This window comes from Oryx dammah, unplaced genomic scaffold (genome assembly GCF_014754425.2).
Source record: "Oryx dammah isolate SB20612 unplaced genomic scaffold, SCBI_Odam_1.1 HiC_scaffold_27, whole genome shotgun sequence".
NCBI lineage: Eukaryota > Metazoa > Chordata > Mammalia > Artiodactyla > Bovidae > Oryx > Oryx dammah.
In genome coordinates, this window is record NW_024070211.1 from 84,365 (window position 1) to 102,912 (window position 18,548).

At 58.4% G+C, this 18,548-nt stretch overlaps 1 protein-coding gene and 1 non-coding gene across 2 annotated transcripts; one reads left to right on the forward strand and one right to left on the reverse strand.

The window, feature by feature from the left end:
- Positions 1–361: 361 nt before the first annotated feature.
- On the reverse strand, positions 362–7,448 carry FAM131C (family with sequence similarity 131 member C). Its single transcript, XM_040228539.1, has 6 exons — positions 6,672–7,448; positions 5,239–5,274; positions 4,897–4,990; positions 2,510–2,695; positions 1,970–2,080; positions 362–1,156 (listed from the first exon to the last, which is right to left on the reverse strand). The coding sequence occupies exons 1-6, from the start codon at positions 6,837–6,839 to the stop codon at positions 912–914; spliced, it is 840 nt and encodes a 279-aa protein (XP_040084473.1). The 5' UTR covers positions 6,840–7,448; the 3' UTR covers positions 362–911.
- A 9,989-nt stretch (positions 7,449–17,437) lies between these two features.
- TRNAG-UCC lies at positions 17,438–17,510 on the forward strand. Its single transcript has one exon. It is a non-coding gene; the product is annotated as a tRNA-Gly (tRNA).
- The last annotated feature ends 1,038 nt before the right edge of the window (positions 17,511–18,548 follow it).

Consider the following 18,548-nt stretch of genomic DNA (forward strand, 5'->3'; position numbering starts at 1 on the left):
TGGGCATTGCAGGCCTGGACCCTGGACCCCCACTCCTTGCACCCCCTTCCTGGCAGGGAGCTATGGGGGAGAGCGGTCTCCCACTGGGTCTTATGATGCCTGTCCTCATGGGTACACATGACCCTGTTTCCCAGTTACCTCCACTCCAGCCTCAGCCTTCTTGGCTGAGCCGGGGCTGACAAAGTGGGGTCCCCAGGTGGGGCTCCTTGGAGCCCACAGAGCCTTAAGCCTCTCCATGGGGACCATCCTGGCCACCAGCAGCAGGGTGACCGGCAGTCTTTGTGTTGAGGGGTCAGGGCCCTCTCCTGCGAGCCGGGAGCCCAAGGACGTGCCGTCCCCTGCAGAGACCAGGCCAAGGTCATCCACGGAGAACCCACCGCTTTAATGTGTGCCGAGAACCTTCCTGGAGGTGGAGGGGGGTGCGAGGAGGGGAAGCAGGGCCCCAGGGAGTGGATCCGGAGAGTGAGGGGCCGGCAGACACCCCGAGACACAGGGTCCCGTGAAGAGCTTCGAGGAGCAGGGGTCAGCGCCCCGAGGAGCTGCCGCCTCTGATGGGGCCGGAGCACGGGCGGAGGGCGGAGGGCTGAGCCTGGGGTAAGCGGGGTCCCCACGCCCTTGTGTGGCTGTCGGCTCCTCTGGGCAGTCTGCCTGCGTGTCTGCTGAGAGTCCTCGAACCTGCCCGTGGCAGACGCCCTGCAGGGGAGGCGCCCTCCAGAGCCAGGTAGAGAGAGGGGAGGGATCACGGCTGCCATGGGGGAGGCAGGGGAGGCCGGGGAGGCACGGAGTGTCCACAGGAGCGCCGCCTCACCCCATGCCTGCCCCGAGGGGCTCACAAAACGCCCACCTAGCGCCCGAGGTCCTGATGGCTCTGGGCTGCCCGCCGGGCTGCAGCTGGAGTGGCCCAGCCTGCCTCAGTTGTAGAACACCTCGTCCTCCTCCTCGGAGGGCAGCCCACCGTCCCCGGAGCGCAGGGGGCCCTGCGGTCCGGCCCCCCCTTCGGGCCCCAGGGCCCCTGGGAGCCGCGGCCGGAGCTGCCGTCCAGGGCTGGGGGGCTCGTCAGGGGAGGGCCAGCTGTCGGGGGAGGAGAAGGCCAGAAGACGCTCATCCTGCGAGTGGACACTCAGAAGGCTGTCCTGGAGACAGACGCTCCCCAGGTCTGCAAAAGCAGCAGGAGGTGGGGGTGAGGATGGAGCAGGGAAGCCCTGCCCCTCGCCCTCCCTGGGGTAGGCGGCAGGGGCCAGCGGCGGAGGGCCTGCCTTGGTACCCGGCTTCACCAGCACCAAGCTGTGTGGCCTCGGTCATGTCACGGAACCTCTGAGCCCATTTCTCCCTAGGTGATGGCGTGGTGGCGGCAGTGAGCAGAATGGCTAACAGCAGACTCTGGAGCCAGCCTGCTGGCCTCAAATCCTTCTGTGCTCTGAGAACTGGGCTGACCAGTGCTCTCCCCAGGCCTCTGCCCCTCCCCTCGCTCATGTCAGGCAGAGGAGCACACAGTGGGTCTGCAAGCTCCACCCAGGACTCAGGCTCCCTGAAGCCCTCAGGGGTAACCAGGGTGTCTACAAAGGTGACTGATGGTGCCTGAGGTTGAGGTTCAGATCCTGATGCCTCAGTTTCTCTTATTTGTGAAATGGAGATAATAGCCGCTCTGCTTCTCAGAGCGTCACAGGATGAACTGAAACAACACGTGTGAAGTGCGGGGCACAGTGAGCGTTCGATGCACGCTGCCTGCCACCTATTTACTGACATCTCTCTGTCCCTCATCTAACCCATCGCCTACCTATCATTCTCCCCTCTATGCTCATGGTGCTCCCGGGCAGTGGGCAGGGCAAGAATCACCAGCCCCCCTTTTCAGGTGAAGAAAACCCAAGGCTGAGGGTCGGCGGGGCTTCTCTGAGGTCCCAGGGCACAGGTAGCAGAGCAAGCCCGCACGCCGGCTCCACGGCATCCCACCCCGGCCCCCAGGCCATACCCTGGAGCTGCAGGACGTCTGCGGGGCTGCTCTCCAGGCCCAGCTCTCCATCGTCCAACGAGGACCAGGCGCTCAGTGTGGCCTCTGTGATGGCAAACTGCTCGGCAACCCCTGTGGGGATGGACCAGGTTCAGTGGGGGCGCAGAGGGTGCGGGTGGGCGGGCACCACATGCTGGCTCTCGAGGCTGCCCATCTGTGGCCCCGGGGATCGGAGTTCCCATCAGTGCCTCCGCACTCAGCACTGTAATTCCCTGCCCAGACCAGTGGTAAAGACCCCGCCTGCCAATGCAGGAGACATAAGAGACGCAGGTTCAAACCCTGGGTCAGAAAGATCCCCTGGAGAAGGAAATGGCAACCCACTCAGTATTCTTGCCTGGAAAATCCCATGGACAGAGGAGCCTGGCGAGCTACAGTCCACGGGGTCACAGAGAGCTGGACAGGACTGAACCGACTGAGCATGCAGACAACCTGCAGGGGGGACCCCGGGGTCTCTCAGGACCAGACCCAGCCAGTCTGTCCCCCACCCCCGCCCCTGCTGACCTGCGGCAAAGCGGGCCTCTCGCAGCTCGTCCGGAAGGCGGCGGTAATGCTCGTCGTCGTCGGCAGGGGGCAGCTCCCAGCCCGCCCGCTGGGCACTCCAGCCCTTCCACTCGATGAGGTGGGCCACGCGGCCGCGGGCCATGGCCGTGGGCTTTGTGATGTGGTCCTTGATGCTCTGCACCACTCCTGCGGAGATTGACGGCGGCTGAGCCAGCCCCAGCCCCGAAAGCCGAGCCCTCCCAGAACCTCCAGCCAGTCCAGTGGCCTGTACCCCATGTCCCTGCAGAGCCGTGTCCTCGGAGTCCCACCCGCAGTGCCCGTACCCACCCCACTCCTCACGCCCCGCCTGCCCACACCCTCCCACACCCCGAGGTCCCCTTGCACAGACGTTCCCCCACCCACCTGCAGGCCCCATGCCCTCCCAGCGGCCTGCTCCCAGTGGCCTGCTCCCGGTAGTGCTCCCGCCCACCCTGGCCCTTCTTCTCCAGACCTGCCACACCCCTTGCTCCCTTCTGACCAAGTTCACACCCGTTTGCTCAAGGAGATTCACTCGTGGATCCTTCAAGACCCACCAGCTGTCCCTTCCTCCAGCCGTTAACAAGCTAGGGGACAGCATCTTCTGTGCCTAGATACTGCCTGCTCTTCCCAGGGTGAGACCTGCAGCAGGCAGGGAAGGCTTCCTGGAAGAGGTGGCTGGAGGCAGGCTTTGAAGGTAGTTTGGGTTGGATAAAAAGAGGCAAGGTTGGAGGCTATTTCAGAGATAAGAAGAGGATGAGGGCATAGAAGAGCCAGGCGTGGTTCCAGGACCACCAGGGGCAAGCCACGGGGCAACACTGGGAACAGCGTGGCAGAAGAGTCTGGGAAGCTCAACAAGGCCCAGACTGGGGGCGGGCCAGCCCTCTCCGTCAACGGCACCATGACGAGCAGGGCAGCAGCGCAGGGCGGACCTGCCGTGGAGGAAGGATGTCCTCACTGGAGGGCTCAGGGCCAAGGGTAGGCTTTAGGGGCCACTGAAGGGGGTCCGTGAGGGATCTGACAGCGTGGGGGGATGGGGAGCAGGGCCTGGGGGGGCCTTGGGAGCAGGCCAGCTGGATGAGCAGGCTGATGGACAAAACGCTGTCAAGGATGATCCCCGGTATCTCCTCCAGCCCAGGCTGAGAACATGGATCTGCGGATCACTGGTCCCAGAAAGCAGGACATGAGGAAAAGCAGCATTTAAGAAAGAAAGGCGACTCCCCTGGTGGCTCAGTGGCTAAGACTCCACATTCCCAATGCAGGGGGCCCAGGTTCAATCCCCAGTCAGGGAACTAGATCTCACGTGCAACAGCTGAGCTTCCTCATGATCCAACCAAGAACTGGCACAGCCAAGCAGACAGACAGATGCATAATTAAAAATAATAATTCAAAAAAGCTAATGTTGACTTGCTTTAGAAAAAGAACGGAAGGAAGAAAGGAAGGCATCCATGAAGGAAGCTGAGACAAAACTCTGGGAGAATGGGAAAGATGAAGGTCGGAAAGGTTGGGGAGCGCTGGCAGCGGAGGAGGTTTCTGGAGCCGGTGCTTCGGTGTCCCGAGGGGCAGGTGAGGCCGAGGGAGAGAATTTCGGGTGGAGGAAAAGGGGGGCAACTTCAGGGGGTCTGCGAGGGGCTGAGGATGTAGCAGCCTGGGAGCAGAGCCCCGAAGGCCGCGCCGGGCCGACCGCCCCCTGCTGCTGCGGGCGCCACGGGAGCACACCTGTGCTCACACCAGCACCCTCGGGACCCTTGCCCTCGGCTGACGGGAACTGCCTCACCCAGAGAGGCCTGGAAGCCGGGAGTCCTCCCGAGTGGCAGCCGACACTGACGGACGGAGGAGCCGTGTGAAGTCAGCCACGGCCTCAGAGCCGCGGGTTCTGTGGGTCAGGCTGGGAGAGAGGAAACCTGCAAGCCACCCTCCGCCGAGCCCCGCCCCTGCCCCGAGCCCCGCCCCGAGCCCGCCCCGAGCCCCGCCCCTGCCCCGAGCCCCGGCCCTGCCCTGCCCTGCGCCCCTCGCTCCCTGAAGGGTTCCTTGGAGAACCCCTCGGTGAATCCCCAGCACAGTGCCCCTCTCGGCTCTGCTTCTAGGGAACCCATCACAAATTGGCTGCTTTCATCTGCTGCAGAGAGGCAGGGAGACCACCGGGGAGACACCCACAACTTCAGGAGAACCCAGCAACTGAACCCCCCGAGGAGGAGGGGGTTAACCCCCAAGTCCTGCAGAGTCCCGCACGGAGCCGGGCGTTTAGAAAACTCTTGCGTCCAACAGGGCTGCAGTCCCTCCAGCTGCAATTCCGCTCTGACCTTCCCACCGCCAGTGGCTAGGGGACACTGTGACGATTCCCAGGGCAGGAGGGGGCAGCCGGAGCTCACCCACGAGGGACGAGGTGGCCAGGGCTGCCACGCTGTAGTTGCTGGAGCAGGACCTGGAGTCGGACAGGTAGCCATTGGTGGTCTGGAAGCACCTCTGTAGGAAGGGGAGGGGGGTGAGCAAGGGGGTAGACCGGCAAGATGACTCCCCACCCCTCCCCCCCCACTACCCACCCTCCCCGGGTCCTGGGCGGTCCTGCCAACCCCCACAGGACCCTGCCCAGCCCTGTGTCTATCAGACCCCCCCAGGGCTGACAGCGCTGTGTGCCCAAGCTGGGCCTGCACAGCGAGGGCGACAGTGTCAGCTGGGGCTGGCCAGACTGCGGGAGGGGCGAGTGCACTCACCTGCCAAGGATCCCAACAGAAATCCATCTGTTTGTCCTGAAACAAGAGCAGAAAAAGGAACAGGCAGGGCCTGGCATGCTGTGCCAGCAGAGGGCACAGCTCCTACAGCCCCAGGGGGCGGTGCTCCCTGACTGAGCAGGGGTCTGCCTGCTCCTGGGGCATGCCCTCCTGTCCCCTGGCATGCAGAGAGAAGCGGGTGGGTGCGGGGCAACCGTGACTCTGCAGGAGAGGCAGGGGGTGTGGGGGACCAAGCAGGCCTGGGCTCAGACCATGACTGCCGTTTCTCCTGTACATCCTTGGACTAGTCACCTAACATCCCAGAGTCTTAGTCTGTGCCTCTGTAAGATGGGACAGTGCCGTTCATCTCATAGGGTGTGGGGAAGCATAAACGGCATACCGTAGGCAAAGGGCCGGACACAACGCTGAGCACGTGGTGCGTGGGCTCTCTCTATATATATGTACATATATATACACACATACACACACACACATGCCAATTCTTTACCACTGGGCTTCCCGGGTGGCTCGGTGGTAAAGAATCCACCTGCCAACACAATAGAGATGCGGGTTCAATCACTGGGCCAGGAAGGTCCCCTGAAGGAGGGCATGGCAACCCACTCCAGTATTCTTGCCTGGGAAATCCCACAGATGGAGGAGCCTGGCAGGCTATGGTCCATGGTGTCAAAAAGAGTCCGATATGACTTACAGATTAAACAATATAATTACGTGCTAAGTAGCTTCAGTCGTGTCCGACTCTTTGCAACCCCATGGACTGCAGCCCACCAGGCTCCTCTGCCCATGGGACTCTCCAGGCAAGAGTACTGGAGTGGGTCGCCATGCCCTTCTCCGGGGGATCTTCCAGACCCAGGGATCAAACCCACGTCTCTTACGTCTACTTGTATTGGCAAGCAGGTTCTTTACCGCTAGCACCACTTGGGAATCGTGTGTGTGTGTCTGTGTGTGCATGTATGTACATTTGTTTATGATATACATATCATATAATATATATGTGATATATATATTAACTTGTGAGTTCAGGCCACAGCTTCTGGGGCAAAGGTCAAAATTATGCGCCAGATTTGAGGCCCCTACCAAGTTCAGCTTGATCTGTCTGAATGAACTGAGAACTCATTCCTTTACTCCTCAGTCGGCAGTGCAGGCGGCCAAGGAGCCATGGGCTCGTAACAGAACATCTTATCTTCAGGACTGGGTGAATCTGGGTGGGAGGCCCTTCATGATGGGACTCATCTGTATAGACCAGGTTCAGTGCCTGGATGCCCCGCTCCATCCAGAGGTTCATCAGCTGAATACAACCCTGGGCGGCCTGACCCTGCAAGAAGGAGCCAGGCCTGGCAGGGAAGCAAGGAGGCTAAAACAGTTTCTGCTTCCAGGGCACAGCCCAGGAACCAGGGGGACGAAGCACGACCAATTACCTTTCCAGTGACATGGTCTGAAGCCACGATAGAGGGCAAGTCTGAGTTCAGGGGGGCCGTGGCCTGGGGCATGGGGCACTCCTTGTGGGCACTTGTGAGCAAATCTGGAAAAAAGGAAGACACAAGGAACTTAGACAAGCCCAGAGCTCTGTTGATTACGAAGCCCATTCAAGCCAGTTCTGAGAGATGACGTTACTTTATTATTACATCATTTCATCAAAAACAGACTCAGGGACTTCCCTGGTGGTCCATGGTTAAGAATCTGCCTTGCCATGCAGGGGATGTGAGTTCAACCCCTGATAACAGAACTAAGATCGCACACACCCTGGAGTAACTAAGCTGGCGCAGTGCAGCGAAAAATCCCGCATACTGCAAGTAAGACCCGACACGGCCAAATAAATAAAATTCTTCAAAAGAAAACAGACTCAGGCCCACAGCAGGTGAGGAGTCCAGCCAGATCCCACCAGTGGGATTTGGCTGTCCTCTCCTTGTTACTCCATTTTTACTAACTCTAGTCCTCCAGCGATTCCTTGACCTCACGGAGACCCCCGATCTGTTTGTCCGCCTGTCTTTCATAAGACACTCGTGTCCCCACTCCCCTCCTGGCCCAGCTAAGCCTCCTTGGCACACCCTTAAAGGTCTCCTCTGCAGATGCCCTTGACTCGCCTCTCTTGGCTCTGTTGTGGCCTAGCCCTCCGCCCACTTTGTGGGGACCCTCAGAGCAGCTGGCTGCCGGGGAAAGTCACGGGTGTCAAGTTAAACTGGTGCCCACCAGTCTACCCGGATAAGGCACTGGCACCCCACTCCAGTGCTCTTGCCTGGAAAATCCCATGGAAGGAGCAGCCTGGTGGGCTGCAGTCCATGGGGTCACTAAGAGCAGAAATGACTGAGCGACTTCACTGTCACTTTCATGCATTGGAGAAGGAAAGGGCAACCCACTCCAGTGTTCTTGCCTGGAGAATCTCAGGGACAGGGGAGCCTGGTGGGCTGCCGTCTATGGCGTCACACAGAGTCGGACACGACTGAAGTGACTTAGCAGTACCAGCAGTCTACCCAGGGATCCCTCTACATGTCTGATTCCTGCGAGTTTGCATCCTGTGAGGCTGACCGCTTGATCCTCTTTCCTTCTCGAACTTTCACAGGGACACCCCTGCGGGTCCCTGCACCCTGCTTCCGGCTGCTCTCCAGCTCTCGGTGCGATCCAGGAGCCCTCGGCAGGTGTCACACATCCTCTCCGCCTCAAATCTCTGCCCCGCCGCACGCCACACCGTCTGCTTTCCCTCTTGTGACAAAGGAAGAACTGTCCCCCAGTCCAAGCCCAGCCCGTCCACCGGGGTCTCGTGCCTGCCCTCCTCCGGGGCTCCGTGCTCTCTCTTTCCTGTGTTGTCTGAGTTTCTCTCCCCAGAGTCGGCCCATCGGTGTGGCTGCGCTGCCCCTGGGCTCAGGGACTCTTGCCGGCATTGCCTCTCCTGTCTCCTGCCACGTGGGGTCCCCTCACCACTGGGCTGGCCCCCAGCCCCTCCCATCCTGACAACCCAAGCCTCTCCACACTTGGAAGACATTCTCCCGACCCCTGTCCCTCCGCTCCTTGCTCACGCCTCTGCCCCCAACTCAGAGCTGTGTCCAGCCACTACTACCCGTCTTCTCCTGTTCTCCTGCACCGGTTCCAATCAGCCTTCCTTGAGACAGCCCTTGGCAAGTGGCCAGAAAGCTCAGAGGGATCCTCCGGCCCGTCCTTGGGGGTCCCCCAGCAGGCACGAGGGTGCCCCTCCTCCAGCCGCACCCTCTCCTGACCCCCCACCTCCACAGCCGCTCCTCTTCCTCCTCCTCTGCTCAACCCCGGAGCCGACCCACCACTCATCCCGGCCCCTTCTCACCTCCCTTCTCCCCTCCCCCAGGAGGTCTCACCCCTGTGGCCGACGCCCACATTTATGCCTCCAGCCCCGACTCTTTGCTGGAGCTCCTGACTGAATTCCCAGCTCCCTACCTGGTTGCCCACTAGGCATCCCAAGCAAACGCAGGCAAAATGGAACTTGCGAACCACAGTCCATCTCCCTTCCCCAGCTTTAAAAAACGATGCCATGGTCTACCCAGCTGTCCCAACGAAAAACCCAGGCACTTTCTTGGAGTCCTGCTTCCCCAGCTCTTCCTACCAACCCCATCCATCAACCAGCAAGTCTCCCTAGCCCTCTCTCTGACCTCTGCCCCAGATCTAGCCCTCTCCATCAGCACCGCTGCTCCAGCCTTGCCCCATGAAGCTGTCACCTTCTCCACCAGCAGCCTCCTCCCTCCCCTGCTGGGCCATCCACTCTCCACCAGCATCACGGGGACGTCACACCCCTGGTCAGGCTGCCCCCATCTGCCGGGCTCCCTCCCTTCCATCACCTTAGGGACAGAGCCAGCCCCAGCCTCATGGCCTGGGGGCCTCCAGCCGGCCCGCTCTGACCACGGTCCCCGGCCCGCGCCCACGCCCGCTGTCGGCACTCTGCTCCGTGCTGCTCCTCAAATGGCCAGGCCTGCTCTTCGTCCTTGCTGTACCCCCGTGCCTGGAACACTCGTTCCCCAGATCCTCTGGAACCTCATCGTCCAGCGCTCAGCTCAAGAGAAGCCGTCCCTGGCCACCTCCCTGTCCCCATGCCAGCCACCAGTCACCCCCCCAGTCATCACCTTGATATCTGTGTTTATTTAAGGTTCAGCGTCTCCCCCTACAACAAATGTAAGTGCCACGAGGGTGGAGACCCTGGCGGCTCTGCTTGGGGCCCTGCGTCCACAGCACCTGCACTTAGTGGGGACTCTGTAGACACCTGGGGGGTGCCTCCTACCGTCTGGCGAAAGCACTTCTGTGCGGGAGTGCAGGGATCGGCCCACCACTGCCGAATTATCAGGGCCTACCTCACACTAGGTTTCCAGTCGTTCCTGAGGGCTCGAACACCTTGAACCAAGCAACTAGAATTGCTGGACTGAATCCTTGGTCTAACTAAGAGGAATCCTCCAGTCCCCCAGGATGACAGGGAACACTCTTACCATTCATTCGATTAACGTGCTTACTTACTCTTCTATTCACTGAACGGTATTAGCTGAGCAACTACTATGTACCACCCACTGTTCTGAGTACTAGAGACACAGTGGTGAAGCCTGGGCTTCCCCAGAGACTCAGATGGTGAAGAATCTGCCCACAATGTGGGAGACCTGGGTTCGATCCTGAGGTCAGGAAGATCCCCTGGAAAAGGGAATGGCTACTCACTCCAGTATTCTTGCCTGGAGAACTCCATGAACTGAGGAGCCTGGTGGGCTACAGTGCATGGGGTCTCAAAGAGTCGGACACGACTGAGCGGCTCACGCTTTCACCTTCTTTCGCTGGCGGTCCGCCGGCTAAACTCCGCGCTTCCACTGCAAGGGGTGTGGCTCTGATCCCTGGCGGGGAACTAACATCACATGCGTTGTGCAGCATGATCCAAAAAAAAAAAAAAAGACAGAGATGATTTGTCTGCCCTCGTGGAGCTGGCATTCTAGTAAGTGAGACGGACTATTAACCCAGAACTCACAAGCTCGGAGAGCTGCTCAGGGCTGAGGTCTGGGCATCCAGAAAAGTCCAAGTATGTGAAGAGCTGTAGGCTGGTCGGTCACTCACCCATGTAGCCATTGGTCCCTTCGGCCACTGAGCGCCCATCTCCTGGACGTCTGCACTGTGCAGGCACCTGGGGACCGAGGTGGGACCAGCCCTGTCCCTGCCCTCAGGGAGCTCAGTTACATGCAGGAAGCCCCGCAAAGCCCCTCACGCAAACCCAAGGCTGAGCGGCAGGAACGGCAGCACCTGAGGACTGCTGTTCTCTTCACCCTCCTGTCCCGGCGTGATTGCAGAGTCCTCACCGTGACCCAGAGAGGAGGCTCCGTGGTCAGCTTGGCAGGTGAGGAAACCCAGGGCAGGTGGAGGGGTCACAGCCCCAGGCACACGGCCCGCCGCGGGCAGTCAGGACCTGAGCCCTGCGGGTCTGATGCTGAGGCTCCTCTTCTCGCAAATCACAGGACGAGTTGTGACGATTTTCGGCGGGGACTGGGGGCTGCATGGGACCGCTGATGGGGCAGCTGGCCAGGAGGTGTTGTCTGGAAGTGGACGGTTTGGGTGGGCGCAGGGATGGTGGGGAAGGGAGGGGCGAGGCAGGGAGGGGAGGGGAGGCGGGGAGGGGAGGGGTGCCGGGAGCCAGCATGAGGAATCCCGCCCATGGCAATGGTCATGAGGAAGGAAGCCAGACAAAACACAAAGGCGTGATCTAGCTTCAGGGGTTCCCCCTGAGTTTTCCCGAACATCTACCCCAAAAAACCAGAGTCTGCCTGCCTTATTGCATATAAAATGAATGTCTCGGTCTGAACCCCCTTTGGATGGCTCTCTAACTTGCCTGACAGGTTCCCCCGGACTTTTTACAATTTGTGAATTGTTTACAGCCCCCCAACCGCGAGAGGCACAAAGCTTAAAGCATCTTAAAGATATAGAGCCTTTTCTATAAAGCTAAAAATTATACTGGTGATGGGTTTCATTGTTGAGTCAATGACTGCTGCCAGGCCTCCATAGTCTTTATCTTTTAGGCACCTGGAGGATATTAATCAATGTAATTGGGATATAGAAATAGGAATATAGTAGTTTTGATGTTAGCAACACTAGACTTTTGAGTTAATTACTATTCTTTGTTATAAATCACTGTACTCCTTTTACTTGTTATAAATTGTTGTGTCCTTGCTATGTAAGAATGTAACTTTATTTAGTGCTTTCTGAGAGTGGCACCAGACTTTGGGAAGAACAACACTGTTAGGGCAAATAAGTCTTCTGGTTGACAAACCCTTATCAGAAAAAGGGCTGTAAAATGTTAACTGGCCTCCTGGCCAGAAGACGATGTCAATCACCTGAGACCTGTGTACACAGCTGGGTGTGCAGAGAGAAAGCCTGGTCTCGGCAAGAGTCAGGGCTGCTGACGCTGCATAACTTTGTATTATCCATTGATCGCTATGTACAAAAAAGGTATAAAAGGCCTTTACAACACCAGAGGAGGGGCCAGTCACTGGACTGGTTTCCCCGAGTGGTCTATTCTCCTTCTCTCCTTTTCTGGCTGAATTCCCATCTGGAGCAGGGAGGCTCGCCAAGTCTCCTAACTTGCCCCAGCTTTTAAGTCCCATGAGAGAGGGAGCCCAAAGTGGGGCACCCTCCACTATTCAAACGAGCGCCTGCGGCCTAACGTAGATGGTGCAAACTTCTTGTCCTGGAGTTTTACTGGCTTTCCCCATAAACCAAGTTATTCAGCCTCTTTTCGTCACTAAATTTTCCTACTGTATTATTTCTTCTTAATTTCTCTTATATTTCTAAATAAATAAGTTTTTCCTCGCCTACTCCGTCTCCCCTTCGAATTACCCTGGACCCCGGCAGAGGGGTGAGGCGGGGAGGGGAGAGGGGTGAGGCGAGCAGGGAGGGGGTGAGGTGGGCGGGGCTTGCGCCAAGCCACGGAGTCTGGAAGGAGCGGTCTGGGGCGATGCCTACAGAGGCTCCCCTCCCTGCCTCCCCTCCCAGCCTCCACCGTCCTACCCTGGGCAGTGGCTTCCATCACCCTTTCTGGCTGGGGGCCGCCTGGACAGAAGCAGATGAACGGATGGCGTGGACACAGACACGGCTTCCGGGAGGAGGCGGAGGCCAGAGAGGGTCTGAGGCTGGAGATGGGAGGCACCAGGCAACCCCAAAGGCAGGGCTGGGCGGAGGAGAGTGGGCAGAACTGGAGACGCAGAGATCGGGGTTAACGAGGAGGGGAAGCAGGCAGGGAGCAGCCCCCAGACCCCGTGGACCCCCATCTGCTTCTGTTGCCCAGAGTCCCCGCCCCACGGGCTGGGCTTCCACCAGGCTGTTCCTGAGGGTCTTCCTAGATGGCTGCCCAAGGGCAACTGGGCTGAAACTAGCCAAGAAGCGATGCTGCTCCCAGCGGAGTGGCCCTCGCCTGTGACTGGAGGGGCAGGGCCCGAGGTACTTTATTTCCAGTGGGAAAACTCTGAGCGTCACTCTCATCCGAGTCCCAGGTGGGATCAGCCCGAAACCACCCCTGCAGGACGACGGACATCCTCTCCTGGCTGTGCCTCCTCCGCCCCGCTCTCTCCACTTCTGCACTGGTTTCCTCTGGAAGGTTCCCTTCATATTCCAGTCGCTCGCAAATCCGTTTCAGGGTCTGCTCCCGAGGAACTGCCCTGAAGACAGCTGGCTGAGGCTCTGCTGCCAGACCATCCAGTTCAAATCCCTTATTCCCGTGGGCCCTGAACAAGCGACTCCACTGCTCCTAGCCTCCACTTCCGCATCTGTAAAACGGGCAACTGAGGGGGATGGCTCTGGTTCCTCGGGAATTGTCTCAGTTCAGTTCAGTTCAGTTCAGTTGCTCAGTCGTGTGTCTACTAGTATCCAAAACTGAGGCCCAGGAGGCTTTGAGGCCCCGCTTTTGAAGAAAACCACTCAGAGGGTGGACCTGGGGTGGGGTGGGGGGGCGGACACCCTCTAGAGTCAAAGCTGCTGAAACCAGCTCTGCCGCCCCAGCTGTCAACCCCGTCCTGACTCTTGTTGTTCAGCCACTCAGTCGTGTCCAACTCTTTTGGACCCCATGGACTGCAGCACACCAGGCTTCCCTGTCCTTCACTGTCTCCCGGAGCCTGCTCAAACTCATGTCCATGGAGTCAATGATGCCACCCAACCATCTCATCCTCTGTCGTCCCCCTCTACTCCTGCCTTCGGTCTTTCCCAGCATCAGAGTCTTTTCCAAGGAGTCAGCTCTTCACATCAGGTCGCCAAAGGATTGGAGCTTCAGCTTCAGCATCAGTCCTTCCAATGAACACCCAGGACCGATCTCCTTTAGGATGGACTGGTGGGATCTCCTTGCAGTCCAAGGGCCTCTCAGGAGTCTTCAACACCCACAGTTTGAAAGCATCAGTTCTTTGGCACTCAGCCTTCTTTATGGAGAGTCACATAAAGAATGAAAATCACACCCATACATGACTACTGGAAAAACCATAGCTTTGACTGTACGGACCTTTGCCAGCAAAGTGATTATCTTTGCTTTTGAATATGCTGTGTAGGTTTGTCATAGTTCTTCCCCCACACCCCAAGGAGCAAGCATCTTCTGACCCTACCCGCTTCTCCCCACAGGCTGAATGAGGGGATGTCAGGGACTCACTTGCAGAGATCTGGGAAGCCTGCAAAGGAGAGGCCACCACCTCATCTGCCCACTTCACCCCTCCCTGCTTGGATGTCCATGACTGGGGCAGGGGCAGCCTGCCCTCCCACCTCCAGTAAGGCAAGTCTTGTGTTGTCACGGGTCAGGCAGACACAGAGGAAGGGGCCAGGTGTGAGTCCTGCTGGTGCCCCCTAAGAGGGCCGCTTGCAGGCAATGGGACCCCAGCCCCAAGAGGCTGGAGGGTGGGCCACTGTAGGGAGAAAAGCGAGGCGAGCAGGGGTGAGGAGGTCAGGCCAGACCAGATCCACCACGATGGGCCCACCCCTCCCGCTGCCGTGGGCTCGGAGACTCTCCCGTGCTAACCTGGGAGACCCTGGCTGCCACCCACCCTGAGTCCTCCTCTGCCCCTCACTCCAGGCGTTCCTGTGAGCCGACTGCTCTTTCCTCCACCTGGGACTCTCTCCCCGCATACACGGTTCACGCCTCACTTCACCCAGGTCTCTGCTCAGATGCTACAACCCCAGTGCAGCCTCCCCAACCGTCTCATTTAACAGGACGCCCACGCCTCTCCAGCCCCTCAACCCTGTTTTACACCCGTCACTCCACAAAGCGTGTGTCTGTTTTCTTCTTCATGGATTCCCCCAGAACACACGCTCTGGGAGGGCTGGGACTCTGTCTGTTTTATTTGCCACAGTGGCCCTAGCGCCTGCCCAGGGCCTGGCACATTGTAGGTGCTCGTTAAATACTCGATGTAAGAAGGAAGGAATGAGCATTTGGGCGCGAGCCGCACAGAGGAGTCGCCAGTGAGCCAGGGGCAGCCGAGGGAGGCTGTTAGAGCTCCAGGCAGATACAAACACAAAACGGTCTCTGCCCCATTTTTCCTCAAGGTTTTTGGGCTGACTCCAGCATGCTGCAGGAGAATGGGACCCAAAGGAGAGAGAGGCCAGCAGAGCAAAGAGCAGACCATGACCCTTGGTACAGCCAGCAAGCGCCAAAGAAGTGATGCTTTCAAACTGTGGTGCTGAAGACTCTTGAGAGTCCCTTGGCATACAAGATCAAACCAGTCAATCCTAAAGGAAATCAGTCTTGAATATTCACTGGAAGGACTGATGCTGAAGCTGAAACTCCAAATCTTTGGCCTCCTGATGTGAAGAGCTGACTCACTGGAAAACACTCTGATGTTGGGAAAGATTGAAGGTGGCAGGAGAAGGGGACGACAGAGGATGAGACGGTTGGATGGCATCACTGACTTGATGGACATGAGTTGAGCAAGCTCTGGGAGTTGGTGAAGGACAGGGAAGCCTGGTGTGTTGCAGTCCATGGGGCCACAAAGAGTCAGATATAACTTAGCAACGGAACCACAACAACCCTCGGCCACAGGGGATGAGGGGAGGGTGAGATGGGGTGGGAGAGGAAAGTGTCATCCGAACTGGATGGACTGGACTTGTGTCCAGAAGAGGCGAGAGGGCTCTGTGATCTGCTCGAAAGGTGTTACAGGCTGGCAGGTCGGGGTGGCTCGGTGAGACTGTCTGGGGCAGGGACTGGAGAAAGGGCAGTGGAGTCGGGTGGAGCTCCAGTCCTGGATCCAGAGCTCAGTGATCTGGGAACTAGGAGCAGGGGCCAGTGCAGGGCCGTGAGGAGGGGGCTGTGTGCACCCGGAGCGCGCAACGCACTGTGCTCCTTACCCGCAGCTCTGGCCGTGTGACCCTGGGCAGATCTCGCGCCTCACCGGGCTTCAGACTTTCCAGTGTACAGACGCCACGTTCCAGACCCTTCAGAGCTGGTGTTCGAACCAGGTGGGGGGCGGGAGGAAACCTTCAGTGGGTCAAGCAAGCAACTTCCTTGGTCGTATTTTAAAAGAATAAAACAGAATGGCGTAGAACAAAAAATATCAGAACCCACTGCACAATCAGGCTAAGCCTTATTTCGTGAAGCCTCTTTTGAATTGCAAAGACACTCTGTGTGCACAGTAAGGATTTTCTATGTGTGTGTCCTGGGTTATGATACAAAGCACACTTATTCTTACGGGTCCAGTCAAAAAAGTTTGAAAGTTGCCCTCTGAGGGTTCCTGCACGCACCAGCCGGGGCCTCCGAGGTGCAGGCCGGGCGACGCTGGCCACCGGCTGCCCCGGGGACTCCTCAGGGGGCAGGGCTCCCTCCAGGCCCTGCCCGTCGCCGGAAGCTGTTTGGAAACTGGGGCCACAGAGCGGGCACGAGGGGAGATGGCAGGTGATGCTGAAGCCTGGAGGAGACAGGCTCGGACACGACTGCCGACGCGGCACAGACCCGGACTCCTGCTCCCAGCCCCTCCCCATCTTCCCGGCCCCCCAGCTCAGGAGCGCTGCAGGCGCCTCTGCCAAAGCCGCCTTCTCCCCCTGAGGACTCTGGCCCCGTGATGTCACAGGCTGGTTGCCATGGAGACGTCAGGTAATGAACCAGCCCCGGGGGAAATCACAGGCTGCTCTTCACCCAGCTGGGACCAGCGGCCACGTCACCACAGGCAACTGGAAAAACACAGCGTTTCATGCAGGCGGGGGCTGGGGACAGCCTGCAGAGACCCCCAGCCTGCGCTCCTGGGGGCGCCTTCCTCTCCCCCGGGAGCTGTGGGGCACCCGCTCTTTCCCAGTGCATAACCCACTCCCCTGAACCCAGGGTCTGAGGTCTCTCCTCTGACTGCCCCTCCACCACAGGCCAGACGCAGAACAGGCCGGGTCACTGTGCAGCAGGGCCTCCTGACCCTACAGGGCAGCGCCATCCTCTCCCTCCGTCCCCCCCCCCCCACGCCCTGCCTCCACCAGAGCTGCTCAGCGTGCCAAGGATGCCCCCTGCCTTCCCACGCCGGCTCCTCAGTCCGCCGGGTCCAGCCACCCAGGCAGCTGCTCCCGATGCTTCACCCTCTTGCGGCAAAGCTCCCACACTGGTCCTCTCCACTCGTGCCTGGGGCGAGGCTGCCATGTATCCCCCCGGACTCCTCTCTTGGCCTTCCAGCCCCTGAGCTGGGCCTTGGCAGCCCTAGCCATCAGTCAGTGCCTGCCGTCTGCCCGGGTCCCACACCCTGGGGGGCATGCGGGTCCCAGGCTTCACCCTGCTCCCACTCAGCGGCCCAGAGAGGGTGAGGCTCGTCTCAAAACACACAGGATCTGAGATGCAGCCAAGGCCCGAAGGCCCTTGTGACGCCCTCCCTGGACTGTCTCGGGGCCCCCAGGCTGAGTGCACGGGGTGGACCGCGGCCACGGGACATGTCCAGCTCCAGCCTTGCCCTGGACACAGCGTGGCAGGCACGGCCTTCCCCCCACGGGCCTGCCCCGCGCGAATCCCAGCCCCTCCCTCCCCGGGCTGGTGCGCCTGCGCGACAAGAGCCCAACGTCCCTGAACACCCCGATCTAGCCTCACCTCCTCCAGCAGCCTGCCTAGATCAGCCTCAGCTGCATTAGGCCATTACCTTACCAGCAGCCCTACGCGGCACAGTCTGGCGTACAGTGATTTCCTTACACTGTTGACTGAACACCTCCTCTGCTAGGCCTTGCCATCCATTATCTCCCATTTTATCTTAACAGCAACCCTGCAGGGAATTCCCTGATGGTCCAGAGGTTAGGACTCAGTGCTTCCACTGCTGGGGGCCCAGGTTCAATCCCTGGTCAGAGAACTAAGATCCTGCAAGCCAGGTGGATGAAAAAGAGAGTCAGAGAGGGAAACAGCAGCTCTGCAGACTAGGCACCATGACGCCCATTTTCAAGCTGGTTCAAGCTGGTTTTAGAAAAGGCAGAGGAACCAGAGAAATTGCCAACTTCTGCTGGATCATTGAAAAAGCAAGAGAGTTCCAAAAACACATCTACTTCTGCTTTATTGACTATGCCAAACCCTTTGACTGTGTGGTGTGTGGATCACAATAAACTGGAAAATTCTACAAGAGATGGGAATACCAGACCACCTGACCTGCCTCTTGAGAAATCTGTATGCAGGTCAGGAAGCAACAGTTAGAACTGGACATGGAACAACAGACTGGTTCCAAATAGGAAAAAGGAGTCCGTCAAGGCTGTATATTGTCACCCTGCTTATTTAACTTACATGCAGAGAACATCATGAGAAACGCTGGACTGGAAGAAACACAAGCTGGAATCAAGATTGCCGGGAGAAATATCAATAACCTCAGATATGCAGATGACACCAACCTTATGGCAGAAAGTGAAGAGGAACTAAAAAGCCTCTTGATGAAAGTGAAAGTGGAGAGTGGAAAAGGTGGCTTAAAGCTCAAAATTCAGAAAACTAAGATCATGGCATCCGGTCCCATCACTTTATGGGAAATAGATGGGGAAAGAGTGGAAACAGTGTCAGACTTTATTTTTTTGGGCTCCAAAATCACTACAGATGGTGATTGCAGCCATGAAATTAAAAGATGCTTACTCCTTGGAAGGAAAGTTATGACCAACCTAGACAGTATATTGAAAAGCAGAGACATTACTTTGCCAACAAAGGTCCATCTAGTCAAGGCTACGGTTTTTCCAGTGGTCATGTATGGATGTGAGAGTTGGACTGTGAAGAAGGCTGAGCGCCGAAGAATTGATGCTTTTGAACTGTGGTGTTGGAGAAGACTCTTGAGAATCCCTTGGACTGCAAGGAGATCCAACCAGTCCATTCTAAAGGAGATCAGTCCTGGGTGTTCATTGGAAGGACTGATACTAAA